Source organism: Styela clava, chromosome 4 (assembly GCF_964204865.1).
Source record: "Styela clava chromosome 4, kaStyClav1.hap1.2, whole genome shotgun sequence".
In the NCBI taxonomy this organism is placed as follows: Eukaryota; Metazoa; Chordata; class Ascidiacea; order Stolidobranchia; family Styelidae; genus Styela; species Styela clava.
Genome location: NC_135253.1, coordinates 17,209,442 through 17,236,301, shown reverse-complemented (window position 1 = coordinate 17,236,301; position 26,860 = coordinate 17,209,442). Strand labels below are relative to the sequence as shown.

General features: G+C 32.7%; 1 protein-coding gene across 2 annotated transcripts; it reads right to left on the bottom strand.

Annotated features, from left to right (window-relative positions):
* LOC120327155 (uncharacterized) lies at positions 1-26,860 on the bottom strand. 2 transcript variants are annotated; one of them, XM_039393577.2, is made up of 23 exons: positions 26,418-26,860; positions 22,529-22,617; positions 21,509-21,717; positions 19,503-20,405; positions 18,665-19,036; positions 18,259-18,357; positions 17,707-18,057; positions 17,337-17,426; positions 16,644-16,815; positions 15,519-15,694; positions 15,040-15,117; positions 14,461-14,799; positions 12,905-13,249; positions 11,820-12,125; positions 10,160-10,309; positions 9,920-10,025; positions 7,857-7,909; positions 5,218-5,342; positions 4,187-4,325; positions 2,731-2,960; positions 2,192-2,381; positions 1,697-1,803; positions 1-1,446 (listed from the first exon to the last, which is right to left on the bottom strand). In XM_039393577.2, exons 1-23 carry the CDS (start codon positions 26,858-26,860, stop codon positions 1,257-1,259), a joined length of 5,262 nt encoding a protein of 1,753 aa, XP_039249511.2. In that variant the 3' UTR covers positions 1-1,256. The 2 variants fall into 2 exon arrangements, with proteins under 2 accessions (XP_039249511.2, XP_039249512.2); XM_039393578.2 differs by lacking the exon at positions 26,418-26,860 and adding an exon at positions 24,578-25,523.

The following is a 26,860-nucleotide window of genomic DNA, read 5'->3' as shown; positions in this document are numbered from 1 at the left end:
CAAGGTTTATGGAGGTTTACTGAAATGAAGGTATCAAACACTCGTTTCTTCTAAATCATGGAGAATTGAGGTTGTAAAGTACCCAAGTATTACAATAGCTTTGATGGAAAACGAGAGATTTTATCAAATTTAAAAATATGTTATGAAATACTATAGTTACAATGCAGTGAATATATTTTATCTTAATCAGAACAGAATGAGTGTAGTAGAACTGAAATTTCGTCCAAAAATTATCAACTATTCCATCTTACGTTCCAGATTTTTCCATTCTTACCAATAAAGTTTCAAATTTTTTAATTTTCAACCATTATAGAACGAAGAATGTATGACAATAAAAGTTGTACTATTGATTGTTACCTGTCCACCCACAAGCAGCAATATAAATAAGTTACCATGACAACATAAGGAAACAAACAAGTGTCAAAAAAAAACTTTATACAATGAAAATAAATTGCTTTACAAAATAGAGTACGAACGAAAAATAACTTGCAAAAGTTGAAGGCACTTTAATACAATGCATCCACCATATAACCTGGACTAGCAGACTAGTTTAAACAACCCATCACAAGTCAAAGTTCAGCAGCCTAATAACTGTTATAACTCAGGATAAACAGGGAATAGTTTCGCTCATTCATTTCTTACAATTAAACACTTGTTGCATTTTCATTATAAATATAAGTAGAGTAGATTTTGGATTTTATGTAAATGAGATATTATGCCCTATTTTTGACAAATCGTCCTGACAACGAGAGAAATGGTTAAAGACATTTTGCTTTGGACTCTGAACAAGATATTTGCTCTGTTTCAAAGATTTGAATACAAACAATCGAGAAGATTTTGCTTAGAATTAACAATGCTTTTTCGTCTGAATTTTTGCAGAAACGAAGACACAATATGGACATTTTGAATGGCCATTCCAATAATACTTTTACGTTAAATTCATATTCGAACTCAAATTTATTTATGAAATCATTCTCTAGACTTCCAGGAGAATAATGTAATTTCGACGCGCCTGCAAAACGCTTTCAAATTTTTCGTTCTCTTTTTTTGGAAGGAAATTTGCTCAAAGCAAGTCACGCACACCGACTCAGAAATAAAAAATATTAATCTTGGAACGAAATTAAGGTTAACTGTCGCTAGAGAATGCACCATCGATGAAAATCTTAGTCTGGATTACGCTTTTCTGAACTTTGCAATGATCCAAAGATTGGCTACCGTACTGAACAATAATAGTATGTGGATGTGCATATATATGGCTATTCCTGTTGTTTCGAGCAAGCAAATAAGTCTTCACATAACTTTGTTAATTCTTCATTTTCTTTTTTAGAATCTCGTATTTGTGAAGTTAAAGATTCACATTTAAGTTCTAACATTTTTAGTTGAGCTTGTGCCCTTGCTACTTCTTGTTGTGCATTCATTTTGACAAATTGTAATTCAGCATTCGCTCTAAAACGAAAAAAGAAAATTTTGAATGATAATATTATGACAGACATTCAGGTAAAAAAAAACAGTTACAGTTATATATCGGTTTGTAAGAAAGTTCCCAGGCCTTGTATAAAATCAAATATATTATTAGGATTCAACATTTCTCACCCAATTTGAATTACCCTAAAATCTAATGCATTAACCACTATGACACCATACCCACAAAATAAATAATTACCGGAGGTATCAAAATATAATAAATTCATTTTACTTTTTAATCTCTTCAGTAGCTTTTACTTTCAAAGATATATATTTCTTTTCTGTTTCTTTTGCCTCCTCCATCACTTCATTTGCTGATTTTTTCAAAATATCTTCATTCTGTAAAAAAGATACCAATATGAATGGGTGCTCACACATCTTTTCATCTAAACAAGACTCTGAACAAGTGGACAGTGGAATATTTCAGGTTTCACACATACATACCCCAACTGGCTTGACGATTGACGCATCGGGACTTAGCGCGAGTTTCACAGGTTTAATCCAGTGGAACATAATTGTGTGCAAGAGTATTGCTGGAATCATTTTCATCATGCAAATCCACTCATCCAAAAAACAACCAGTTGACTATTCCCATACCCGGCATGGACTGGTTATCAGAGGCCATGATTTCTCCTTAAATGCTTCAGCTGACTTGACGGCTTTTCTTCTTTTCAGAATAAACATGAAATTCCATCATACTATTACTAGAAATTTACGATTATAATACCTGTTTGAATTGTACTACAACAGCTTTTAACTTGTTATATCTTCTGCATAAATCTTCATGAGATCTTTCTAATGCAGCCATATCTTCTAATGATTGTTCGCGTTCTGCTTTTAATAACTGTTGTTCACGAGTCATCTTTCCATTACTGTTAATTTCAGCAAATAGTCTTTCGTATTCTTTCACAACAGTACTGAAAAAAAATAATGTTGTGATATGAAATCAACATACATATATATATTATATATTACTGCCATTAGAAGTCTCAGATTGTTGAAAACTTAAACACTATAAAAATAGATTCATTACAAACATTTATAATTCCCAAATAATTTTGTTCTTTTGCTAAAAAACATACATCCAATATTCAGTCAAAAATGAAGTAAAAAATTCAGAAAAATATTTCCCAAAAATTGCAAGTCCCAGTCGTAAAAAAATAACAAGGCACAACAGGAAATAATATTCTAATACAGGTATAGGCCAAACTAAAATCTAAGAGAAATTCAAAATGTCTAAATGCCGGTAATAAAAAAATTGTTTACGTCAATTGTTCGGCTTCCGCTTTCATTGTCTCTTCTTTTTTCCTAGCTTCATTTTTTTCTTTTTCCCATTCCTGTTCAGCAGATCTTCTAACGTTATCTAAATCAGCTTGTGTATATTTAAATATAGAAGAAGCAGAAGATTGTTGACTTATATAAGATTGATTATTAAAACTATCCATCGATACTGAATGAAGTTCAAGTCCACTGGAAACATGGAATGGTGGTGCTACCTGTAAATAGAAATTATAGATACATGATTAGGACATCAAAAAAATTACAAATCGAAAATCTGCTTCTAGTGTTACTTTTTAATTGGTAACCAAATGCCGATTGACACGATAAAAATTATTCGAAAAAAAAGGGTGCTCCTGAAGTATGCGAACCAAGATGGCGGACATCGGAACGTAACATGGGTAACAGGTTAGGGTTAGGTGATAATTTTTTTCCAATTTTCCTTATTTTAGTCCTTATTATCAGTTCGAAGACCAGCCAAGAGCCTCCCGTAGTTTTTATACCTAAAATTATGGCCTAACCTAGTACACATATTACATTCCCATGTCCGCCATCTTGGTTCGCATACTTCGGGAGCCCCAAAAACAGAACTTCAACAATTAAAAAAAAATGAATTCATTTTTGGAAAAATTATGAACCTCCCTGTTAACATCTTAGGGCTAACAACTTGTTTTAGTATGTTTTAAATCTTGCTATCTTACTCGAGGATTTGATATTGGGCTAAAACACGCTACTTTGACATGGCTCACTGTAAACAATAGTGAAATAATCAAATCCAAGTACCTAAATATTGACTTTTTTGTACAAAAGTATTCTATAAAACTTTATGCATATTTTCTGATAATGAATATAATGAATATATTCTCATAAAGGATAAATTTGATAGACAAAATATTTGGGTCTCCCGAAGTATGCACCCCCCAAGTACTTCTAGTTGGTCTGACTCTACAACTTTTGCACATGTCATTCCTAACCCCCACCTGACTATGTCATCCGAAAAGTGAGTCCCTGCGAAGTTGCAGTAACGTAGTAAGGTTCCAAAGTATACGAATGGTCGTCTAAAACGCGCAAGCGATCATCCTAAGTTGAGCAAGTTATTTCTCTTGTTTTCACGTCGAAACGATACCGATGGGAGAGAGATCGCTAGTGTAGTGAGTTCAATTTAGTCGGCACAGATGCCATTTCGGATGATCGTAGCTATCCTTTGGCAAGCTCGATGACTTGATTGTGACGTCGTAGTGTCGTAATTTTAGACGACGTAGTCAAGTGGGGGTTGGGAATATTGAGTGCAAAAATCATTATCCTATGCCCACTGGAAGTACTTGTGGCCACGTACTTTTGGAGAGCCAAATATTTTTCCATAATGTATCCAGAATACTATCTCATTTTCGATAATTTTGGCTGCACACGGTATAGACCAGTATATGAACAGAATTTAACTTACAGCTTCATTTGTTCCTGCTAAAGTAATAATTTCATTTGAATTTTTTTCTGCTGGTGGTAAATGTGATACCCGCTGTTGTTCCGTTACTTGTATATGATCACCAATTGCTTTATCATCAATGTTATTTTCAGTAATATCCCTGAAATATTTAAAATGTCAAAATGAATAAAAAATCAGAAACTTTTCCAAGCCTAACAGCAACTGTTTTGAGAAGTAGTTCAAAAATTGATTAACCGGGGGCCAAAATTAGTTGTGGAAGGGTATTTGCGGGCCGAGAGAAGGGAGCGCTCATAAGGGCCAGTACCAGTACTGGTACGTATAATTAAACTACTGCTTGTTAGCTTTTTATAAAAATACATGCGCTTAAACTGTGATTATAATGTTACAATTGATAGTATCTTGAACACAAAAATATAAAGTGTTGTTTCACTCAAGTTCAGCGGGCCATTTTAAATTGTGATGTAGCCCATAATTGGCCGCAAATTGGGAACCACTGGTTTAGAGATATCGAAAAGTTTTGCTCGGATAAGATTTCAAGAAAATTGCTTTTTGCATAGACAATTTTCAATAAGCAGATTTGGAATATATCATTTCATTTAAAATACTTGAAATAAACAAAATTATACAAAATATTCTGATACATGGCAATCTCTAATATACATCAAGAGCACAGTCAAATTGTGTATGGTCAAATTTTCTAAAAAATGGGTGTGCAGCATTTTTTGTCGGTGGCCTCACAGTAATCAAAGCGAAAGATTCAACACATTATGTGTTTTTATTGTCGGATTAGGATTTTATGCTAGATAGGGAAAATGAGTCTTGACAAGGGCCGCACTAAATGGCCTGGCGGGCATATTGTGGCATATTGTGTATAAATTGATTTATTAATTTTATCTAAAAGGCTAACAACCATTAATTGAGGCTAGTGCTGCAACACAAAGAATCTAATCTAGGTAATAAAAAACCTAAAAACAAAACAAGAAACGAAACATTTTTGCCCTGACTATCATTATTATAAGAAATATAATTACCTGGTTACATTCAGTTGAGAGTCTTTTTGCATTTGTTGATCGATTTGTTTTATTGGAGAATTGCCGACCAACGGATCAAATTTAACATAAAGCGATTGCTTTCTTAGATCGGATTCTGTTAGAGGCTGAAATAAAAGAATAAATAATTTATAACAAAAATCTGATGTAAGTAAGAATCACCAAGTTTTTGGCAAAGGATAGTAAGTTTATGGTTATAGTGTAGAGTCAAGCTCAGTAATATGAGCTATATTTTATTATGGTACTCGACCTAGAGTTTGCATGTTTTTGAACACTTAAAGTCGTTCACAGATATGAAAATCTGCTGAATATGGACTTCCACTTTCAGTAGAAGGGTTTCGATTTTGTCATGTGTGGAAAGCACTCTTCGACTTGAAAGATACCTGGTATACAATGGCCATTATCCGTCCAGTTTAGCATAAACCACCCTAAAAACATTAGTTATCAGGGTTCTTATACTTGAGTACACATACGATGCCACAACACCTGATGCTAATAACAATCAACACGCCAACCCCCAACCATCAAAATGATGATTTTCAAATATCTATGCAATCCCATACTAATCCACAGACACAAAAATTGAAATAAAAAAGCTGCTATAAAGCTGAGTAAACCCAGGCAACTTTCAATATAACATATCAATACTGGTTTCAGAGATACATTGCTAAGCTACTACAAAATTACAGTTTGTTGCACATTATGAAATTACATTTTATAACTGCAACATGGCTAACCATATAAAAATTCTAATGCAGCATTCTAAAAGCTTGATATTGATTAATTCCAAGTAACTGGTTACCAAATGTCTACATAAAACTATCTCTGAGCAAATGAATTCTTGGATAAATTTGGTTTTGTTAATTAACAAAACACTAGTAATGACAGATCGGCCCATACAAATCCTCCAACCTACACCTGTCATAATAATAGCTGCGGTAGACAACTAAATCCTGCCTCACCAAATGGTAACCTTAATAATATTAAGCTAGGCATCCATTCAAAACTGTTGTAAAACAAATCTACTAAGCATTGAATACTATTTAAAGCGTCCTGTCGTTAAAACTTTGGAATAATACGTTCATTGTCAATATTTACTCAGGAATACAAAACCTGTGAACTACTATAAGTATTTGGTCGAATACTTTACTCTAGTACCGATTACAAGATAACGCTTGATCAAGTGTGGAGCAGGGTACATTTGGGCACAAAATGGGACAATATAATCAATGCAAAAGGTGATTTACAACTTTCAAAAAGTTTCGGGATGCTCATGTAACAGTAAAATAAAATATCTGAATTTTGAACGATTCAAGAGTCTTGCTGCACACGAATACAAAAGACATTTCTGTTGATAGTAAGACCATCAAATCACTTCAAGTAAGCTTAACTCCACTCATGCTACAGCGCCACAGTCCATATGTACAAAGGCGTAGAAGAGGAATAAGTAATTAGTCTCGTGTAATCTCAACTGATAGCTATGTAGAAAATTTGGCTGACATGTTGACAATACTCTTGGTTTAAATGGCTAAAGAATTGACTTCGAGGAGCTTGTTCCATCTACTGCATCAAATGCTTATGATCCCTAATTTATTATGCGTTCCTTACAGTACAGTCTGATAGATAAGGGGCGTGCAACCTTTAATACAAGAGGGACAGATACAAATAACTGAGTGAAACCGCAGGCCTCACCTTTATTTAATATATACTCTCTAGTAGTTGCGAGCACAAAAATTTTAATATTTAACTTATGACAAGGGTTTTCACTTCGCTCTAGCATACATAATAAATTGGACTCAAATATAGGCTCGAAATAACTCGCTCATACCATTTCGCGGGCCACGCAATTATTTCGTGTAGGTCGAATTTGGCCCACGGGTTGCAGCAATAACTAAAATTTATTGAGATATTTCTAGAACTTGAAAAACTGCCTGCTGGTAATTTTGTAGAAGCATAACTAAACTTTATAAAGACGAAACCTCAGACTCACATTACTTCCATTCTCAGCCTGCTCATAACATTGTTTGAGAAGTATTTAATTAAACTTGACTTCATAAAAGAATGTAAATATACTGTTCAAATATAAAATTATTCTCAAAATATTTGATATATAAGAAATTAAAAGCAGATGTGTAATGAAAAATATTTGACTAGTACAATTGAACAATAACTAGGGGGAAAGCCAAAAAACACTCAAAATAAAATCTAACATTCACGAAGTTCCATAATTCATTATTTTATAAACGAAATAGAAATTAAAATTAATCGCTAGTAATAGTGCAACCACAGTTGCACAGTTGTAATAGTTGCATTTACTAATAGTAAATTTTCAGAGAACAGACCCTAAACCATTTATACACATGCTCTTAATAGCTATTCTCATAGTTGTTAGTTAGTTAATGATTATCTTCCTTAAATGACAGCAGTTTGAAAGAAAACCTAGTAATGTTTAATTAGTTATTAAGCCAACACCCAAAAAATCGCTATTATTTAATAAGCCATGACCATGCATTAAACTGGCTAACTGATTTCAACAAGCTACCGTGTACGATTTCAGCGAGATAAATATAGAAATACTATTCTAACCACAACATTAGAATACAAACATCAACAAAACTCACCTTAGATCCAGATAATTGATCGAGATAATCAAGAGAGGCAGAATCTTCAAAAACTGGAAAATATAAAATTAGAATATATGTCAGATATAGGAATTCATTTAAAAGAGAAATCAATATTGTTCTCAAAACATGTCCTTAATATTAATAGTAATAATATAGATCAGTGGTGTGCAACCTGTGGCCCGTGGGCAAAATTCGACTCACAAGAAAAAATTGTGCGGCCCACAGAGAAGTGCCAATTTTGAATAGTGTGCAGCCCACGAAACAAGTTTTTAATTTAATTTAATCTAGTATGTGCAAGTAATTCCAACCCTTTGCATTGCAAAGTTAATACCTGAGACCAATTTATTATCTATGCCTACAATGCTTTAACTGCTAGCTTGTGCAAAGCTAACATTGTATGTCATAAGATCATTTTCTGCAACTACGAGAAGGCATTTATTGAATAAAGGTGTGGCCCGCAGGTTCACCCAGTTATTTGTATCTGGCCCTCTGGTATTAAAGGTTGCACACCCCTAATATGGACAACAACAGTGGCTTCATTTGTAATAAAAATTGCTCCTAATTCAGCATCAAAGTCGTTTTTTAATAAAATTTGCTGCAGGAAGAATCTATTTGAAACAAGTCAAATGGGATATAATGTTTTGAAGACAAGACAGTGATTAGATATGTTTTAATAAGGTTGTGCAAAAAACTGGTTAAAATCATTTCCACTTTTCTAATACCTCAAAATCTGCTTTTGGTGTTAGCCACAATGGGGCCACAAGGTAAAGTTAATTGATGAATAAGCTACAAATTCCTAGGCCTATTCCTTGGTGATTATTCAGAACTTGAAACTAACTTGAAGATCGGGGTTAAAACCTTGTGTCTAGCTCTTCACCTAAAGCGTAATATAAATCAGTGAACTATGACAAATCAGACAGAACCCCACTTTTTAAAAACATAGTACGTCCCAACGTATCAGTAGTTGATTTACTACAGCCTTTTTCAGAAGAAAGTGAAACTTCAACTAAATGAAATTAACTACGGTAACTAACTTGTCGTTACATGAAAAGGAAACAAATTTCAGTCTCGTCTCTAACTGATCTATCTATAGACTATAATATACCAAAACAACTTTTTAAAATCTTGTCAGTTTTTCCATACGTCAAAATAATATCACATTATCTTTACACTTGAAACTGCACTAAACTGACTCCACCTAACACCGGCATTTCTACCACTACATTAACACAGAGTCGTGAAAACACTACAACGATGAGTTGATCTCAACATGACAAAAGAAGTAACAAAAGGAGCTGTTATGTTGGAAAGAAAAAACTTTGTCAACACAATAGGACCCTTCTGATAACAAATACCCTTAAGTGGAATTTACTTTACAGTTTATGTATGGCCATTGAAAATAAAACATGAATAATGAACTCCCCATACTTAATAAGTTTATACAAAACATAAATGGCAATTAATTTTTCATTATTAAGCTTCCACATTAATCTACCTAAGGAGGAAATAGGGTTATGCGTATTCTGAATTTAATTAATAATCTAATTAGGATCACAAGATTTATGATATGTGGTAATATAAAATTATAAATGAAAATTCGGCCTTTTTTTAATTTTTATTGTGTATAGCAGGGGTGACCAACACGTCGATCGATATCATGGAAAGATCGATAGAACCTGATTTTGAGTCGACTTTTCGAATCATACTAATAAATTGTCTTCAACTTCAATTCACTCAGTGACTGCTGTGTTCCAATAAATGAGGGAAACGTACTGCACATGCCCAAAAGATGATAATATGTCTTGATGGAGCACATTTAAAAAGTATCAAATAAAAGTTTGTCGATGCCAAGGTTTGAAAACAAACAGATCGAGTGAGATGTTTTGAGCGGCGAACAATTCTGCAACCAATATTTCACTTTGCCCTCAACTTCATATTCATAAAGATTTTTTGCACCCTGGAGTCATATCAATTTTGATTTCAACAGTAGCAGTAGCGTCAGAACATTAATTTCAATGTGAAAGTTGGTTTTAAATGAAAAAAGTTAGTTTCAAACTTACCAGCACTCGCTGGATAAAACTCTTCATTTTCATTTACTTTATCAAATTCCATTTGCTGTAGTTTCTTATAGTCAGCTACTTCATTTTCCTTTGTAATTTCCATGCTCTAAAATTATATTCGTAATTCAATTTTTCAAATAACTTTATACAATACAGCTACAGATATTGCTATTATTATTCTACAACTTCCCAACAGAAAATTAGAATATTAAATTATCCGAAACAATAGAATGTATTTACCTCGACATAATTGTTTTCATTCTGCTTTTCTGTTGTTGAAATATCTACAGTCTCATTAGCAGTTTGAAAAGCTGGATCCAATTCATCTGTACTTGTAACTGATGTTAGATCTCTCATTTTATTTTCACTGTCCGGCGTATTTTCATTTAACTGTAGGAAAAAATAATGCAAGGATTTTCATTTTTGTGATATTTATCCATTTCCATTTTCCATATTTATATCTAAAAAAGAAGCAGGCCCTCTTCTCTAAATACTAGTCTCCATTGGTTAAAAAAATTGGGAACAAACAGCCAGTTATTGTTCCCGCTGCATTAACTTTTTTGGATGAGAGATTCATATGTAACGAACCAATGGAAGAGACGAGTCTAGTAATAGTCTAATAATATAATGTATAAAAATCTTTTTAAAATGCACAAGATCAATGAAGCAATGTTTTTAGGCAATATATGTATTCAGCTATTAAACATACAAATATCCGCAAAAATTTGTCTAGATAACTCAACTGGGAAAAGACTGAATAAAGTATAAATATGGAGGTAAACCAAAATATTCAGATAGATAAATCTCTGCAATATTTAAGTCACTTCAACTCTTTTTCCATCCTATTATCATAGAATAAAAACATGACAGAGCGATGACTGACAACACTAATTCCAAGTTCATGAGCAAATCATCAAACCCAATACTAGCCGACATACACTATGTCCAGTCTATCGATTGCACATGAAAGTTTTCAATTATTCAAACCGAAATGCTACGGATTATAAAAAAAACTAAAATTATCAGACCCTGCATGATAAATAATTGAATAGGAAAGTAAGGAGAGATTTTGGAACCAAATTTAAGGATTATGTGATACAAGACACTGCAATCCACAAGTAACTAATCTTTTTTTAAATGAATCAGTGGGTTAATAATAATATTCTGTAAGATATCTTTTCTCCCAAATATGACAAAAATGGGTCACAATATTCTAACAGCTATATTGCAAAAGCACTCATAGTTTGATTCTTTTTACGTATGCATCAAATCATATTTTATCTTTACCATTCATGTCGGATTATTTGAATAGTATTGCGTTGAAATTCTATTAGAAATTAATTTTTGATTTTCACTGATTATATTTACAAATCACAAAATGCCAGAATTTACAATATGCATAATGCATTCATCCAAAGACGAAAAATCTTCCAAAATAATCTAATTAGAATATATTCTCATAATGATTAGGCTATCTAAATCATAAAAAGAAAATAATCTTCACAAATATCATTATTTCTAATATTGTTCAAACTGAATTAGTTCACTTTGCTTTCACTTCAATATAATGTAATACATAATAAACCAATACTGATATATCTATTGTGATACTTCATTATGGCAAATGATGTCATATATATATCAAATGCCCTAGGCATATTATAACACCATGATTCATTACATTCATTGTAATCTCAAAAACTTGATTTCAGACTTCTTTATCTCAACAAAGAGATTTTCATTCAATCCATTCGGTAATTAACCAAAGTTTTTGTGGCATTTTTAAACTTTTCACATTCACATTCCAGCAAGTTCTTAGACATTTGTTATTATTACATCACAAATCTTCAGAGCTATCTTTTTATAAAAAATAAGTATATTCCACAAAAAGAAAAATTACCTTGTCATTTTCGACAGCAGGAGAACGTGGTGGTGAATTCATCATCAATGTTTTCTTTGGTTTAAACGGATCGATCGATTCAAGGTCATCCGAGTTCATTGCATATCCAGATGAAGGAACATCTTTTGTTGGTGAATTGGAAATTCCTTTTGATGATTTGAAAGGATCTATTGCATCAAGGTTATCAAGATCCAAATTATATGCTCCTTTCGGTAACGGAGGTTCTGCGTTGGAATCAATGATGGCACTCGACTCCTCAACTTTTGTAAGCGCTTCCTTTTGTGTTGACTCTTCTTTTTCCTCCGCCTGTCATAGAATAATAAAAGTGAAATGATAAGGTAAAATAATACTGTCATTCCATATGTTGTTTACATTCAAAAATAGGAGAGAAATTAAAATAACAAAATCCTATTGAAATACTTTATTAAAACAAATTAATATGAATATTTAATAATATGAAAAACTTGATAACTTTGTTGTATGTCCATGAGGATATCAGTCTAAAACAGTGCAACTATCTAATCAGTGTCCCTAATATCAGAAAAAAATTACAACTTGAAAATTCTAATTTATTCAGCCAAAACTTGATAAAAAGAGACATTTACGGCTTTCGGCGTATTTACAGGAATTTATTTAAAAATTCGATGACAAAGTGTCCTATCAGACCAACCAACCATGCTTTAATAGGTAATAAAATAATAACAAATGAATTTTTTACAAAACATAAGTTTTTACATATATGTCAATAAAATGCACAAAGATGGACTGACAAAAGTGTAATTTCTAACAACAACTAAAAATACTCACATAGAGCCTTGTTTAGAGAAGTCATTAATGGGCTAGCATTTCTGAAGTAGGTCATGACTCATGATTCAATTTTTTATTCAATATGGCGTGCTTTCATGCCTCTATTACAGAACAAGACTGTGCATTGCATCAAGCGCTCACCGGTATGTAAATTTCTACCATATTTTGAAACGACCATGAAATCTCCAATGTACGGCGCCAACTTCCTTAATGTTAATGATTCAACCACTAAGTGGTTGCACTAATTATAATTCAAACAAAATACAAAATAAATTTACCTCACTGGTTTCTGCTATTGCCTCAGGTTCAATTTCAGTTTTAGTCGGAGAATTCGGTGGTGAATTCATCATCAATGTTTTCTTTGGTTTAAACGAATCAATCGATTCAAGGTCATCCGAGTTCATTGCATATCCAGATGAAGGAACATCTTTTGTTGGTGAATTGGGAATTCCTTTTGATGATTTGAAAGGATCCATTGCATCAAGGTTATCAAAGTCCAAATTATATGCTCCTTTCGGTAACGGAGGTTCAGCGTTATCAAGATCAACTTCAACATGAGGTTCAGGTACCTTCGTAACTACTTTCTTCTTTTTCTTTTGAACTGACACTGGTGTTTTCTTTGGCTGTTTGAAAATTTCGTATTTAGAAAAATTATAATATAAATAAATACTGTTATTTCAAAGTTTGTTAGCATTCAAAAAAGGGGACTAACACAACAAACTCTATCTAAAACTGCGATAATATCAAAACAATATATATAAGATTTTGTTTAGGTTAGACTGCAAACCAATTTTATTATCATAGGTGGATTATGAAGATGTGTATGATTGTACATGTCTGTCAAAAATAAACTTGATAATATATGGCAGGGTGGTCCAAGCCCAGGCCCACAGGCCACATGTGGCCCGCCGCTTCTTTATCTGTGGCCCACATCGCATTCAGAGAGGAATCAAAAAATCGCATTTCTTGTTGTTTCAACAAAAAATTATTCAAAAAATCTTTTGACATATTGTTGCACCACTAATGTCAGTGAATTGACTAGTGTTATGGCTTACTGAGGCAACTAGCGAAGCTAAATGAGCAAAGTTTTGGCACTATTGTGGCCCGCGAACAATGCAAAAGTAATTTTGTGGCCCGCGGAGCTGCCAATCCTGGACCCCCCTGATATAGGGAATAGCCTAGTTGATATTACATCAGCACATCAGCGTGTATTAATTTTTAATGAATTAGCAAAGGAAACTCTGAAATCTGCAGACACGACATTCTTTTACAACAACATGCAAACTGGTTTTAACCAACCATGTATTTTAATTGAAATTTAGTTTTTTGATTAAACCATTTAGATCTGCAGCTGGTCCATATCCGCAATAGTTTTATGATTACGCCATTTGTAACAATTGTATCAGTTTAAAAAATGTGGGTGCTTTGAGGAAGCATGTGATGTTGCACAAAATTGCCAAGCTTATCACTGTATATGCAAAAGCAGTAAAATTTGCCAATATGACGCTTTATTGAAACATCCAGTACTTCGGAATCAGGATATTTCATTTGAAATTCCGTGAGCTCTCGTGTTTAATCTTGAGCTCTGTCACCAAAGATGACACTTTTTCTGAGCTCCTGAAATATCACCAGGCAACTGATCCATCTTATAGGTTCTATCGCATTTACCAAAGCTCTGGCGGTTGCCCTTTTCTATGAAGTTTTACCGAAGCTACTGACGCTAATTTTGTAATAAGTTGGAAATGAACCAATAGGGGTACACAATGAAACCATTTGAAATTCAATGTAGTAGTTCTACAACTCAAGAAATTCAAGTAGTCTTATTGTCAGTTACCTCTTCAACTACCCCAGGTTCAGGTTTAGTTTCAGCTGGAGAACGCGGTGGTGAATTCATCATCAGTGTTTTCTTCGGTTTGAATGGATCGATCGATTCAAGGTCATCCGGGTTCATTGGATATCCAGATGTAGGAACATTTTTTGTTGGTGAATTGGAAATTCCTTTTGATGATTTGAAAGGATCCATTGCATCAAGGTTATCGAAATCCAGATTATATGCTCCTTTCGGTAACGGAGGTTCATCCGTGTTAGTTTCATCTTCTGTTGGAGGGGGAGGCTTTTTTAAACCAGGTTTGATAAGCTTTTTCCGAGCCAAACCAGTCTTCTTCTTTACCGGCTGTGAATAAAAAAGAATGGAAAAATAAAATATATTATAAATGGCATCACAGCATTTATTTTTATCTCAAAAGAGTTCTACTGTTAACTTGGACAATAAATTTGACACAGATATGACTATTCTGCAAAAAAAAGGTTAAACCAAGAGTTCTCAAAAATATAAATTTACTAATAATTAATTCAAAACATTTTCTGAAATAATGGACATGATGAACACAAAAATACATATAAATGTGAAAACCTTTTTAACTTCAGGCTTCTTCTCTTCCTCAACAGCTTTATCAGCTGTAGATTCTACAATGGGTTTATCTTCTGAAACCTTAGAATAGAATAAATAGTATAGAATAAATTGTATCAAATTAGTTTATCAATAACTAAACTTCAAAGCATGATTTATGAAACAGAATAAACAAAGAGAATAAAGAAGCCAATGAACAGGAGAAAACTTTATCAGCAAGTAAACTCATTTTAACCACTGCAACTATACAAACTTTTCTGATGGTGCATTTGGGCCAAGCAAATGTCAATTGAAGTAGTTGAATAATATTCAAAATTGAAATTAGAATTAGTCAACACCAATCTACTCGCTTTAAAAAAAATAGTCTCAGGATAATATTCTCAGCCTCTACTGTGAGATTTCAATAATAAAATCTGTCTGGCTAACAAGATTATCTTTTTCTTACTTTAGCAGATGAATTTCATAAAAAAAGAATAGAATACCTTGTCATTATTTGACTCTACTGGTTCTGATTGATTTTCTTTCTTGTCGTTTACTGTAATCTTTGGTGAGGATGGAGGAGAATTCTGCATCGCTTTTGATGGTTTGAATGGATCAATCGAATCCAGATTGGTAAAATCTATGGATGACTTTTTGTCAGTTGGAGAATTGGTAAGACCTTTGATCAAAAATAAATTGTATTATTAAGAATAATATCATGGATATAAAAAAAGCGTTTTTGAATTTGACCACAGAAGCTTAAGAGCAGGTCTTGTTTCGCTTTTCTCACATTCAAGTAAGAACTCTCAAATCCAAACATATTTTGTGTGAGATTGTTACAACATAAATGTTTATATAATGAGCCATAAACAAAGCGAACCTGCTTTTATAATCAATAACAATAACATAACGAGAATATCGGTTGGAAACCGAAGACTTATCGATCGATAGTTAGGGGATCCCCCAAAACAGAAACTGCAGTTTCGATTCATCCGCTCTTGTAACTTGCGCACTGCGCATCGCACACACACACTCGACGGGTCTCAAAATTCTCTCGCTTTACAAAAATCTAGATCACTATATCAATAATTGATTGATAACTCGCTAATTATACGACATAATTCGCCCAAAATCAATAGGTTTCTGGTCCGAGATAAGATGAATGCACATGCAAAATTTGGAGCAGATTCAACCTCGCATTCGCGAGATATCGCGTTCATCTAACAGACACACAGACAAATACCTATCAATATACTTACCGATCTTAAGATCGATAAGTAATTAAGGTCGGGACATAGACAGTAAGCTGAAAACAAGAAGATATATGCTTATTGGAACAACCATAATGTAGCGAAATGACTGACCACTAAATCAGGCAACAGTGGTCATTTCTACACTGTAATGCAATTCAAAATTTTTTCATTAATTAATCATGGGGATAAAAATAATGCTTAGTTAGCCAACATTAGACATATCCTAATAAAACAGTCATCAATACTAGTGTTGGGTGTCGTTACTATACTATGCTAATAATCAAGCCTGACTGGGTGTCCAATTTGTATTTATAAAATATAACTTTCATAAAAGCAAATAGGAATTATCATAGTCAACTAACATTCATACACTACCTTTTGATGTTTTAAAAGGATCCATTGCTTCTAAATTATCAAAATCAAGATTATAAGTTCCTTTTGGTAAAGGAATTTCGTCCTCATCATTATTTTCTGGTTCAGGAGGTTTGAATGCAGCAGGTGGTTTCTTCTTTTTCTTTCCAGGTGTTCCTCCAACTTTCTTTGCAGGCTGAAATAATCACATCAATATAGTGAGTAAATTTTTGAATATGAAATTTGCAACAATACAGCAATTACATCGAATTAATTTTCTATTATTTAGTCGAAACTAGAGTTTCTCAAAGCTCCCTTGTAGGCCATAGAACGATTCCCCACTGAGTGCACTGAGCAAAGGGCTCAGTTACCATTTGCATCGATTACATTAATTTAAACATGATTTGTCTAATTCTTTCATTGTTGTGGATTTAGTCTTTCACCTTTGTTTGTTTACATTTTTATTACTGAATATGACAAATAAAATATAATCAAAATGCTTTGCAAACAAAACTATGTATTCTCATAGAACAGCATCGTTGAACGTCTTCAGAAAAAGGGAATGAACAACGAAAGTTTCAGAGCCACTGGTATAATCCTAATAAAACTAAGATACGCAATCAAATGAAATCATTTAATAGATTTGTCGACACGAACATCAGTATAATTCTTTTATTTACTAATGTGGTTTTGCCCCAAAACAGATTATTGTTTTACTTTTTTCAGAGGAGATTTCTCGATTTCAACTGGTTTTGTTTCTTCTAATATTTCTGGTTTATCTTCTACCTCTTTTTCATGATGCATCGGCTAAATGAATATAAAAAATAAAAGTATTTTATATTAAGCAATGTGGATAGATCGGCTATGTGGTATTTACCGTATTTCCCAAAAGTTAAAAAAAAAAGGAGAGCCAATCATATCATTTTTATCATAGCTTTCTTACTTTTTCAACATAGTAGCTTCAAATTCAGTGAAACTAAATTGTCTTCTATGTGTTCTTTATTAAACAAGACCCAACATAATGCAACATTTTCACATAATGCAATATTCCAGAGTGTATTCTGAATTTTAGTAACTTTACACCCACCTCATCTGTTTTCTTTGTCAATAATCCAGGCGGATCAACAGGTGTTCCTTTGCCTGGCGAGTCTTCTACTGTTCCAGGCCTTCCTTCTTCCCCGACCTTAGGTGGCGGAGCAAAAGACGGCTCGCTCACGGTTTTAGTAGGAGAATTACAAAGTCCTTTTGATGTTTTAAATGGATCGAAGTTATCAAGATCATCAAAATTTATTGAATAAGATCCTTTCGGAAGTATGATTTCATCTTCTGGATCTGTTGGTGATGGTTCAGGATTTGGTGCCTTTATTGGAGCTTCTTTTTTTTTCATAGGTCGGTTGACTTTCTTCCTATTTGCTCCTAACACTGGCTTCTTAGCTGGCTGTATATAAAATAGGATTTGATTTTTCGCTAGACAGATTTATTAATTTCTATATAAAAGTGAAGGATGTGTTGATAAGCTGTAAGCTAGCAATGACACAAATAGAGCCACAAAATATGCAACAAAAACTTGAATTATTATTCTCTCTATCAACATGTATTTGTGTGAACAAATTTGGAAAAAAACATAATTCAAGCTTACCTTCTTTTTGGGTGAGGGATCAACATTCTCCAAATTTCCAGCCACGTCATCATTTATTATCAATAAATCGTTTGCTATCTTGCTATCTTCTACAGTCGTCTGAAAAAATTTGAAATCATTCAGATTTCAGCAAGCAAAAAGACAAACAACAACAAACAACCATTCTGGGACTATAGAAATAATTGGTGTTTGGCAAGAGACTTGTACTGCTTAAAGTCTTGCGGCAACCATATTTATTGGAACTTGATGACTGCACCATAATTATACATGATTTCAGTAGATTTTGGTATTTGGGTGGTCGCCCGTAATATTGTTCAAAGATGACTGTCGTTTACTACTTGCTATGAGTCAAATATTTCGCCTCGAACTATTCTTTAAATATTACAAACAACGAAAAAAAAATCACCTTTTTAACAGGTTCAGGAAGAGAGGGTTCCTCATTATTATTCATGTGTTTCAAAAATCCAACGTTATTCTTCACTGGAGATTTAGGAGGAGAAAATGACAAAGTTTTACTGGATTTAAATGGATCAGCGTCCTCCATATTATCAAGATTGAAGCTATACGTAGAAGTTGGCTTCGTAGGAGAATTCTGAAGGCCTTTGCTGGTCTTGAAAGGATCTAAACTATCTAAATTATCGAGATCTAGAGTATATGATCCTTTTGAGATAGGAATTGGTTCGTCTTCTTGGTTAGATTTTGATAAATCCTCGTTTTGCAGATCTTGTTTTGAATCTATTTGTAATTTATCTTCAGTTTTCGATGAATGCAGTTCTTCCTGTAATAGAAAAGTAATATGAGTAACAGGAGAAATTTCTAAACGGTATTTCAGTAGCCGCATTAACTTTGCTCACAGATGAGTCTCCTTACTTCTGAAAGTGTGTGGCATTGTTTTTAAACAGATTCCCTTAAAAAATCAACTATCTTATCGATAAAAGGATATTCGCTATATTCTGTTTTCAACCCTTATTTCCTCTCATTCGAATCTTTTCATGACTAATGTATTGACATCAGATTTGTTTTGTCGCATTGCATCTTGTATAAAGCAGATTTTCAAACACCGCGACTATTTTTATGAATGACTATCTGATTTTTTCGTGTGCAGTAAAAAAGAAACATTATACCCTGAGTTCAACCGATATTCGAGTAAATTTGTTACACTACTTAAAAACCTGCTGCAAATATTATATTCAATTTCATAAATTAAAATAGCAAAAAGTAATTTATAATATGGTTCAACTTACAATGCTATTTTCCACAGGCTTCACAATTTCATTTTGAACGATTTTCTCATTTTGCGTCGGTAATACATCATTTATGATTGGTTGTTGATTGGGTTCGTCAGAAACACTTTTTTCAATCTTAGAAACACTGGTTGGTTTTTCTTGTTCTATTTCAATATGATTAGATTCAATGGCAGTAACGTCCTCTACATTAGGTTTTGGATCATTAACAGAAAGATTATTTTGCATGGCTATGCTGGCAGGAAAAGGCTTATCTGGAACATCAGGAGAATTACTCACAGCTTTTGTAGACTGAAATGGATTGAAATCATCTAAGTTATCAAAATCAATAGTGTAGGCACCACGACCTATTGGTATCTCTTCTTCATCCATTTTGGATTCTGAACTCTCTTTTTCGTTATTTTGAGAACTTGTTGATGATTGTATTTCTAACTTATTCTCTTCGAAAGAAACTGGCACTTTATCGTCTTTTTTGTCGTTTCCGTGGTCGTTTTGTGTGTTTGTACTAGTATCAGATACAATATCAGGTATCACATCAATAGTTGATTCCTTATCTTGCGCTTCAATATTTTTATCTTCCTTATCAGTATTATCAGAAGAATGAGTTACAGCATTCTCAATTGAAGATTCTTCTGTATTATCGACTTCTTTAACAGTTGTATCCAAAATTGAATTTGAAAATGCTTGATCTACCGGAGTGTCATCTAAGCCTGTGAAAAACTGGCCGTCCGTAATTTGTGGTGTCAAAGGTTGATCTGCGTCAATGGCATTGGTGATTTGTAACGGTTTATCTGGTAGATCAGATGCAGAATCAAAATTTAATTTCACAGAGTCTATACTGCAGATACTTGACTTAGATGAGCTTGCAATTGCTGAATCGGGACTGGTTTCTCCGTTATAGTTCTGTGTGAAAAAGAAGAAAAAAAATGGATATTGAATAACAAATACGAGAACATTGTCAAATAAAAATCATATCTTAACAAAATGTGACAATAAAAATCACAAGTATTCAGATACAGGCAAATAAATTAGAGTTTGAGTAGCGTCGAAATTATTAAAATAGAACATAAAAATGGATATAAAGAAACGCCTGCTGCCTGTAAATGCACAATTACCATCATATACGATTGGCATTATGTAAATTTTCTAAATTCATTTGCTCTGATGAAAGAGCTAACTTGAGTGTACTTCAATTTGACACCAATCAATATTTATGAGTTTCTCTGATGTAAATCTAAATATTCGTATCCCTTGGCACATTTAGGATAGCTTGCAACAATTTTAGTCGTAACGCAACAATCTACAATTTTGGCTTGCTACTATACATTGACTACTACTGAATGAGAGCAATTTTTTGGATCTTCAGAAATAAACTTATAGGAACATTCAAATAAAATGATACTGAATATAAAAACTAAATCTCACAGTAATAAATCTTCAACTTCAATCGGAAAAAATTGATTGACAACCTGATTATTATTGATATTCTTTAATTAATAATAGCTTTTTAACTATTGGGAATGACCAAGAAAGAAACAAAACAAGTACAGGATAGTAAACTAAGTTGCCAACGCAGCTTAACAATAGAGATCAGAGGTCTGACAGCTTATTCTCATAGTTTAACGAGTTGGGAAAAAGGAGCAATGTTTGAAGTACTGCTTGTAATCTTCAAACTGGAAGTTCTGACAACCTGGAGGGTCGCATAAGGTGTCGATGAGAGCAGTAAAATATTTTTCGAAACAAACTCAAGTTAAAACAAAATATCGACCAAATTTGCAATATTTGAATCTAGAACATAACCCCAACATCACCAAAATAAAACCAAGATTCAATACTTTGTGTCAAAATAATTTATGCAAGCACTTCGGCCTTTTATTTTTTGCTCAATTTTCAAATTTTGCTCATTTTTATTTTTGTTCCTGGAATTGCGAAGTGGACTCCTGATGAATGAAGTTTGAAGAACACTGGTTTATAGTAACATTGTCCATTGTTGTGAAATATCTCACCAAATCAGCTCCGACTGCTGTAACTGAAAACGAGTTGAACAAAGTTTCTTCGGCAGATGGGCAAATGGTTTGATCATATGCAGTTAAATATAGACTTTCACCAATTGTGTTTTCACCAGGGTTTGTTGCATCTGATTGAGTTTCTTCTTCGAGAGTCAAAATTCCCAAATCACCTCCAAGATTTTTTATTATTTCATTCAATTGTGATTCTGTATAAAAAAAAAATTCATCAAAAACAAATTTAAAAATCTTATGAATCATTTCAGGAACCTCATTTCATTTTTTTTTTTGAGTTTTTGTTTAGAATTCAATGTACATAAATGACAAGAGTAATTGTATTCAGTGCCTCATATATAATAATACTACAGACAACACATAGTCGCAATCCAATGAAATTAGCGGTTTGAACAAATCCACGAAACATACCGTACTATAAATACAGACAGTAATATCAACAGTTTCATTGTTATGACATTTCCTCAAAGCAATGTTACAAATACTATCTATGAACTATGAAATGGAACATAATGCATTGACTCACTCATTTGTCAAAAAGATAGATTAGATACATTGTTATTAAATAATATTTGCATCGTTAAAATGATAAGTAGTCAGGCATATAATGCCGAATATATATTCTGCTAAACCAGGGATTTGCAATATTTATTTCCAATAAGCCATATTATCACCAACTTCAGACATATAGTCTGGTCACACGAAAACAGTTTAACCATGCAGGTAAGGCAAGAGAAGATAATGTGGCTATTGCTTAGCCTTGCAGTAATAGACAACAAAAGCAAAAAACATTATGTATTTTCACCAACGTGGGCGACTCAAATATAAACTATCAGATTCGGATTTTATGACTGAATAGGCAAAAATTCTGAGGTTTGACAAGGGCCACACTAAACGGCTTGGCGGGCTTGGTTGTGGCCACAAGTGCACACCTCTGTGCTAAACCATAAGCATAAATTAATCTTAAACTTAACAAAATATCCATTTTAAACATAGAATACAAACCTGTGTTAACAGATGGACCAACCGGAGCTGCAGGAGGAGGAATAAATTCCCCTGAATCATCAGAATCTGAAGCTTCCAAAGATGTATATCTGGGTAAAAAAGCTATATACGTTACTATATTGTTGGCCAAATATGTTAATCATTAGCAAGTATTATTAAAATCCAACTCAACACTCGAAAAACAAACACGGTTAATAAAAATGAAATTGATCAACAAAATTAAGTAATTTGTTCCAATTTTCAATTAAAGTTTGATTAAAGATTAAAATTTGTTTAAAATCAAATATTGCAAACTTAAAATCATTTTGATTTGACGAAAGAATGTTCGACAAAACTATAAAAAAACAGCAATCCTGATTGATAACTTAAAATTCTTAGTTTTGAAACATAAAGTATCAGAAAATTTTAAAAGACAGGCTCTAATAACATTTGTATTATATATAAATAAAGCAGCAACCTTCTAGTTATGTCTACAATTTCTATAGTATTAGACAAGTGGACATTTTAAACAACATGACTAAAGCATGAAATTTTACATTTGGTTATCTCTCAGCACTTTCTGATGTAATGTGATCACCGCTAGGCCACTGCGCAATAACAATTGTGATAGAATGTAAACACACCAAGCAAAATGTGCAAATAATACATACCAATGCAAATAAGCAAATGTGTTGAGCATCTGTAGTTCACCCAAGTTAGGTTGCAGCAATAAAACAATTAAAAACACCACGCAGTGCAATCACTAATCAAAGTATAGTTTCAACTTTTGATAAAAAACAACAACAAGAGTTTGTGATTCATGGTGTTGGTGGAAAATTCAAATGTTAAAACATAATTTATCATTCTCATCATTCAGAAAATTCATTTCTAGATAGCCTAATGTATTTTGAACAGAACACAATTTCACAAAATGGTAAAGATAGGAACTTACAAGGTATTCGTTGGATTAAACAATAAATTACGGTAGTTCATAATAAATAGGCACAAGATTCAATACAGATTGGCAAAAATGCTAAAGAAATAGCAAAGCATAATTATAATAAATATACATAAAAAACAGTGCATTTTAAAGGCCAAGCGGTATTAACAGTTTTATGCTTTGGTTTTATGAATAGCCTACGGTAAGTATTTATTATCCATTGTCGAAGAATATTCTTGCTCCCAGCAAAATACAATAGCATGGAGTGACATAAGTACGGTAACTGATTTTACAGTGCTGAAAAAAAGTTCACTGACAACATTGCCATTTAGTTCATTTATAAGCATTTATAAGTATATAGTGGAGCCTAGGAATTAGAGTCAGGGATAAGAGAATTTTGCTTTAAAAGTAACCATGCCTCGCCTTATTTCATAACCAACAGCAAACCAATGCTCGCCAGGGATCTCCGCAGTGTTAACTATAGCACATTTTGACACTACAGAATCCCTGTCTGTAGCGTAAATCTCTTCTTGAATATGACTCAAGAAGTCTTCAAATGCGAATACACCTGCAAACCAATTTCCGATTTCGAAACTATCAACAGCGTGCTTGAAAATCCTTGATGCTTCCGTATAATCAACTTTCCTTTTGGATTCCATCAGATTCATGATACCTTGAACGGGCCATTATGAAACTGGTGCCCAGTGACTGCTAAGTGACAAACGATATCCACTGATTTCGATCAACTCTCTCGAACACCCTCACCCAATTTTCGCTTGAACTGGCTTCAGGAATCTTCTGTTTTCAACTTTTGCCTTGACAGTAGGTACGATGACAGAAAAAACGGGTGTGAATCAAATTCCCATACAGAAAAAGTTTAGAAATTTGAAACTACGAAATGAGCATGGAAAAGGAATTATAAAGATTAAATAATGCATAGGACATTAACATATTGGTACATTAAGTGACTAGACATAGAATATCAAACCTAAAAATGGAAGAAATCTGATAGAAATTTTAGTGTTTCAAAAGTGCAATCCATGTGTATGTAAAAAAGTGCAACCGTGTGGTTTAAACAGTTGTAAAGTATATTGTGGCAATTAAACCTGTGCGCTGAGACACACCAATACCTTTCTCTATTCTTGGCCATATATTCAGATATTTTTTTCAACATCTTGATCAGAATGGTGATTGATAGAATAGTATGAATATTACCACTTAGAATGATGGAAATGTTGTAAATGAATAAATATATCCTTTTTTAAATTAGAGAACTTACATTGCCTAGAAGCTGAAATTTGCACAAAGATTTGGATTACAATAAAAAAAAAATTCAAAACGTTTTCAATCCATACTACTTATTGCATAACAACATTCTCAGCAGTTTGGTAATTATTTTATTTATTTTTCTTCAATATTTTGGTTACATGAATATTTGTTGCATTTATATTTGTTACTCCGCATTATATTGACAAAATTTATAAATCCTACAATAACACTTAAAATCCATATTCTCACTTGTTGGAAAATATATAGGAATGTTGAATTATCGATTAATAAATTAACACACTGGACAACTGCCAAAAACTGGCACATAATATTTTGAATAACAACACATTCTTCCTATTTGCTAAACACCATTTATAAAAATGAAATTCCCTTTTTCGATCCTATTGTTTCTGAATAAATTAGTTATAGTAAATTATTCAATTGTTGGCAACCCTGTTCACAGTTAAATTGTGGATGTGGACCATAAAATAAAGATATATCAAACTAGGAACTACTATGAAATGACGATTGTTAACTTGCTTCGAATTTAGGACCAAACCAGGAACTAAATGCTTAATGCGAATGATATTTCAAACTAATTTTAATCCACTAATTTTAATCCAAATTATATCAATGTCTAATTACTAAGCCAAAACGATTTTACAGGACATTCATGTAAGGTTAATTGATAGTATCACCATCACATATAAATACCATTTCACACCATGTTAAATGATTAGTCACCAGATAGCAAATGTTCAATGAGAAAATATGACTCAGTTATTTATTTCACTATATATAAAAATTCTAAATTTTAATTTGTCAAAAAAGATATTTTATGAGGTGCTAGAAATGTGAAATTGCATAGTTTCGAAATTAAGGCATAATCTGGCAAACGCTAACTAAGAACTATAACAAGATATCTATTTCTCTATGATAAATAGAAACTCTAAATTCATACTGCCAAAATATTGACAGTTTGTGAGTTATTTCTATAACTATTGCTGAATAAACAAACTGTCAAACATGTTATCTTCCAACACATGCATTCCACAAGCTAGTCAAGCAGTGGCATTGGCATTTTCTGAAGGCATGCAGGTAAATCTTAAATTCAAGTTTCAACTAAACTTATCAAAGAACTGATTCCTGACACACTATGAGGCTGAGATGATGGCAACATAAATTAAAACGCAATTCAAACACTTAGATAGTACTCATTAATTTCAATTATGGTGGCAAAACTTGGAATTATTGTATCTGAAAATGAAGTCAGATATCTGAAATTTTTTTGTAAAACTAAATTTTTTTTTAAAGTGAAATTATAATTAAAGAAAAATTTCAGTTAGAATTCTGGATAATGTACTATGTTTTTTTTTACTTTTATCATTTTTAAACTATATTACCAAAATAAGGAATCTAACATAGTTTAGTATCACACTTGTATATGTACGTGAAATCGACAGAATAATCAAAACCTAACTAAGTGTGATAATTCTGCCGATTTATTCATATTGCCTCATATTACTGAACAAAATTGACCACAATTTGATGTTATAATGGAGGTGTCGTACTATTCCAAAATTGAACGTAAATTTTGCAGACCCAAAATGAAAATTTATGCACCTAGTTTAAATACATGCATGGCTAAATGAATTTTAATACAACACAACCCCAACACATAAAATTCATTCAAAAACATACCCCTCTGCCTTTGTTGTTATTTCCGACCCAACTGCTTCACTTTCTATTGAATTATCCATATTGATTGTGTTTGTATTCTGAGAACTATCAGCTGAAGTAACACCTTCTGTCATATCATTAACAGAATGACTTTGCTGTTCTAAAATTTCATTAGACTCCACTACACTCTCAGGGGAATCGACATAAGACTGTGTTACGTCAAGCTGCGTCTGCCTAAATTGATCATCTGTGCTATCAATAGCATCTGTGAACTCTATTAATTCTTCGTCATTGTTATCTACAGAGTCTCCCCATGCTTCGTTTTCCACTGTATCTACAGCTTCCTCAATTATATCATCAGTAATTTTTGAAGATTCCAAACTTGTATTCTGTTCATCAGGATCTTCTTCACTTTGTGTGAAACTTGATGATAAATATGACCAGCCACTTTTAATAAAATTCAT